A 4,393-nucleotide genomic window follows, 5' to 3' on the forward strand; every position below is an offset into this window, starting at 1 on the left:
TATCTTTGGAGAAAATGCTTGTTAAGTAAGAGGCTTATATAATAGAGATTAATAAATTTTTACATACAAAAAAGGTTTATATTTTATGGATAATTCAATTCAATCATTCTTCTTCAAAATTAATCGGCTTAAACTTTTACTCATTCCTTGTCGATTCATAACCTAAAATATTTTCAAACATATATATGATATAAATATTAAAAAAATATTTCTTCCATCCCAAAATAAATATAAATTTTTATATATAAATTATATTGAAAAACATCTATTTTAAAAAATAGTAAATATTTATAAAAAAAAAGTACAACAAATGTGTTGTAGTAATATAAGTTGCACAGAACACGAGTCAAAAACTTCCAAACGAAGTCTAAACGGAAAAACAAACATCCCATTCAATCCCAATTTTATTTTATTTTTCCCAATTTTACTTTATTTTATTTTTCCCAATAATTAATTAATTTCCAAGCTAAATTAAAGCAACCCAACTCTCTCTCTCTCTCTCTCCATTCTAATTACACTACTGGACAAGAATGGTGAAGGATATGAAGTTTGATCCAAAGCCATTAGCACTCCACAAATTCAAACACAATCGTTTAGTTGTAAGGCTAGCAGTTTCAGTCCTGTTGTTAATCGGCATCGCATTTTGTCTTCTGTCATCAGATTCTTTTAGATTTTTACCAGTTACAGAGACCCCAAAAACAGAGTCCATTACTGATGATGAGAGCTCTCTGCAAACCAAATTGCATGAACCGGAAGAAACGATTAAGTTTCAGCCAAATCAAACCCAAAACAGAACTTCACTAGATGGTAAGAAGAGAGATCTTTCATTTGCTGAGTAAATGCAGTTTGGATGGATAAAAATGTAAACTTTATCCACCTTCTTCTTTAATGTTGTTGATTGAATTAGAATTTTCATGCTTATGAAGCACATGTTTCATATTTTGGACATAAATTAAAAGATTCTTTTTTTTTTTTTTTTTAAGAACTTTTCTGGGATAACTGTTCGCCAGAACATTTTATCAGGTAATTTCTTGGTTTTATCGACCCAATTTTTGTGGGTTGGTAAGATATTAGTTGTTACTAGTTAATGTTCATGTGTAAATTGTGATGACAATTAAAAGAAAATATAATGTAATTGATGCAATGCAATGCAGGAAAATGTGATTTATTTATCGGAGATTGGATTCATGACCCATATGCGCCAGTATACACAAATGAGAGTTGCCCTGAGATTGAAGGTCACCAGAATTGTATGAAGAATGGTCGTCCTGATTCTGGGTATCTCCAATGGAGGTGGAAACCACGCGACTGTGAGTTGCCAAGATTTAATCCACGCAGATTTCTCGACTCCATGACCGATAAATCATGGGCATTTATCGGTGACTCCATTTCGCGTAACCATGTTCAGTCTCTCCTTTGCATTCTCAGTCAGGTAGCTACATTCTTAAATTACTCCCTCCGTATCACAATGATTATCTCTTAAGAGTATTTAGCATATCGATATGATTATCTCTTCTTATTCGTGGATATAGAATTATCGTAGATGCATAAGTGAGGTAATTTTCAATTTGTAGCAATGCCTATTGCTATTGATTGTAAAATATGAACTAAATCAGACCATTGCTTAGAAGATAAGACACAATGTAATTATCTTTGACCAGTTGTTAGATACTCATATCACTAAACAGTATTGTAGTATTTGGTTAATTTTAGCCGTTAATGTAGATGATTTTTGATGTTGCATACAATACAATTATCTATGTTTGTATGCTGAACCTTACATAGTTTTCCTTATTAAAACCAAACATTCAAAATTCACCAGACATTATTTGTACCAATGCTTAGAATTGTGTAGACATTCTTATTTAGCAGCCCAGTATATCTAGGACCTACAATTCCGGGCTATTAATGTTACTGTTCCAGTGGTTTCTCTGTTGTGTTCTCTTTTTCTTGCTTTATCTATCCTGTTCAATTTTTTTACCATTATTTGGTTCCGCTTATTTATGAACCAACTTGATATATCCACAGGTGGAACACGCTGTTGAGGTCTACCACGACAAGGAATACAAATCCAAAATATGGAACTTCCCTTCTTACAACTTCACCCTCTCTGTTATTTGGTCCCCATTCCTTTTAAAATCTGCTGTTTTTGAAGACATGAATGGAGTTTCTTCCTCTGATATCCAGCTGTACCTCGACGCATTGGACAAAAAATGGACCGATCAATACAAAGACTACGATTACGTGGTGATCGCCGGTGGGAAATGGTTCCTCAAAACTGCTATATATTACGAGGACAACGAAGTGAGGGGCTGTCATTACTGTCCTGGAAAGAACTTGACCGAACTTGGGTTTGACCATGCATATCGGAAAGCTCTCCGGCTTGCTCTCAACTTCATCTCAAATTCAGATCATAAGGCGTTAGTCTTTTTTAGAACGACTACACCAGATCATTTCGAGAATGGGGAATGGTTTAGTGGAGGAATTTGTAATAGGAAAGTACCCTTCAGAGACGGTGAAGTTAATATGAGGGATGTAGATAGTACCATGCGAGAAATAGAGTTAGAAGAAATCAGGAAGGCTAAGGACGTGGCAGCAGAGAATGGGGTGGCTCTGAAAGTGTTGGATACGACTGGACTTTCGTTGTTGAGGCCGGACGGGCACCCAGGACCATATAGGCAATTTCAGCCATTTGCGAAGGATAAGAATGCAGAAGTTCAGAATGATTGTCTGCATTGGTGCTTACCAGGTCCAATAGATTCTTGGAATGATTTGGTACTGGAGATGCTAACCAATGAAAGAATTTACAGATGATAATGGGAATACAAAATATCTTTTAGAAATTACTGTCCATTTCGATTCTGATCGCAGTAGCAAACCATGCAAAGAAATTATGGTTGATAGTTCCAAAGTTGATTCCTATTGATTTTCTTTGAATTTTTATACTCGTTTACAAAGTGACTAGCTGCAGTTTGGATGAACTGAATACTATGAGAAATAATACACACAATTCGAACAGATCAAGCTATTACTTTTGAATTCCAAAATGATACAGAGTGAACTCAGTACTCCTACAGTTCCCATACTGTTTTTGAGTATTTTGACCATTATTATTGAGTTCAACGCCATCTAATATTCAGCAGAACATACCAAACCATTATTTAGAGTCGATGCCTCAATGGTGATCTCACAGTTCCTATAATATGAAGTTTGAATGAACTGAAAAAACGATGAAGACATATATAGAGTCAATGTGACTAGCAATCTAGAAAGCAGTTATATTTGAACTCTCTATTTGAGCATTGAAATTTGGTTATTAAAGATGGTATAGACAAGTGTGCCAATCAGATACAGAAACTAAGCAGTATTATTCAGCAGAACATGATTATTGCCGACGGCAGCTTGTTCAACGGTCAAAAAACACAAATACTTAACAAAGAAAAAAGAGACACAAGCTCAATTTGCTTAAAAGACCACACACAGAATTCACCTCCAATCCATTCTTCCTACTTCTTAAGTATTTCTGGCTTCTTCTCTTCAGGTTTACGCATCCAATCCTGTAAATCAAAAGAGTGTTAAGCGAAATCAGTAAAAGAAAAGCATAAAATCTCAAACAAGATACAAGAACAAGAGCATGACGTAAAGTATCTCCAACTGCAGATAAAGTTTGACAAATAGATCAATTAGCATTATCAATTGCATAACAGAATATGAAAAAATGCTGAACTCTAACACAGAAATCAGTCACCCAAAGATGGTTACAGTAAAAACAGGGATTCAGAAGAAAAGCATACTGCAAAAATAACAAAACATATATACAGAATAAATACAACTAAGGAAACAACAGACTATGAATAATATTGATACGATTTTTACTTCACCAGCAAAATCTTAGACACATATGTGTTGATTATGTGTTTGGATCTGAATGGAGCTATTGAAATCTAACTGGAGTAAAAACTCCTCCCCTATAGAATGCAAAACTAAAACATTGGCTCAGATTCTTCACCAAAGCTCGAAATCGAATAATTAGGATGTATGAAGGCATAATCGGGTAAGGAACATGTATCTAAATGAAAGAGAGCTAAATTCAATTCAATAGATCCGCTAATAATTTATATCCAGCGAACAATCCACTAAGTAATCGGGGATTTGAGAGAGAGAGAGGGGTAGGGAGATTACGTTTTCAACAAAGAGGAAGTTCCCGACGATGACAGCCGCCGCAATTCCGCCGGTGATATAGCCCGTGGCGGTGAGCATACTCCATTTACGGTAGATCATCTTCTCCGCTTCGATTCACGTGTCTTTGGAAATTCTGGTAGTGCTCTACTATTAATCAGTTGATTTTAAATTATTATAGCAAAGGCCTACTACACTCCATCGCGGCGTTTCA

The 4,393-nt window shown here is 35.1% G+C and overlaps 1 protein-coding gene across 1 annotated transcript; it reads left to right on the forward strand.

The window, feature by feature from the left end:
- Positions 1-530: 530 nt before the first annotated feature.
- LOC139885162 (protein trichome birefringence-like 25) lies at positions 531-2,814 on the forward strand. Its single transcript, XM_071869107.1, has 3 exons — positions 531-807; positions 1,155-1,432; positions 2,029-2,814. The coding sequence occupies exons 1-3, from the start codon at positions 531-533 to the stop codon at positions 2,812-2,814; spliced, it is 1,341 nt and encodes a 446-aa protein (XP_071725208.1).
- Positions 2,815-4,393: the final 1,579 nt, after the last annotated feature.

This window comes from Rutidosis leptorrhynchoides, unplaced genomic scaffold (assembly GCF_046630445.1).
Source record: "Rutidosis leptorrhynchoides isolate AG116_Rl617_1_P2 unplaced genomic scaffold, CSIRO_AGI_Rlap_v1 contig84, whole genome shotgun sequence".
NCBI lineage: Eukaryota > Viridiplantae > Streptophyta > Magnoliopsida > Asterales > Asteraceae > Rutidosis > Rutidosis leptorrhynchoides.

What these genes read in the sequence shown, in the direction of transcription:
- LOC139885162 (XM_071869107.1), top strand. Translation starts at nt 531, where the DNA reads ATGGTGAAGGATATGAAGTTTGATCCAAAGCCATTAGCACTCCACAAA. An exon ending in AAACAGAACTTCACTAGATG is followed by an intron (nt 808 to 1,154) that starts GTAAGAAGAGAG and finishes AATGCAATGCAG; the next exon opens with GAAAATGTGATTTATTTATC. An exon ending in TCCTTTGCATTCTCAGTCAG is followed by an intron (nt 1,433 to 2,028) that starts GTAGCTACATTC and finishes ATATATCCACAG; the next exon opens with GTGGAACACGCTGTTGAGGT.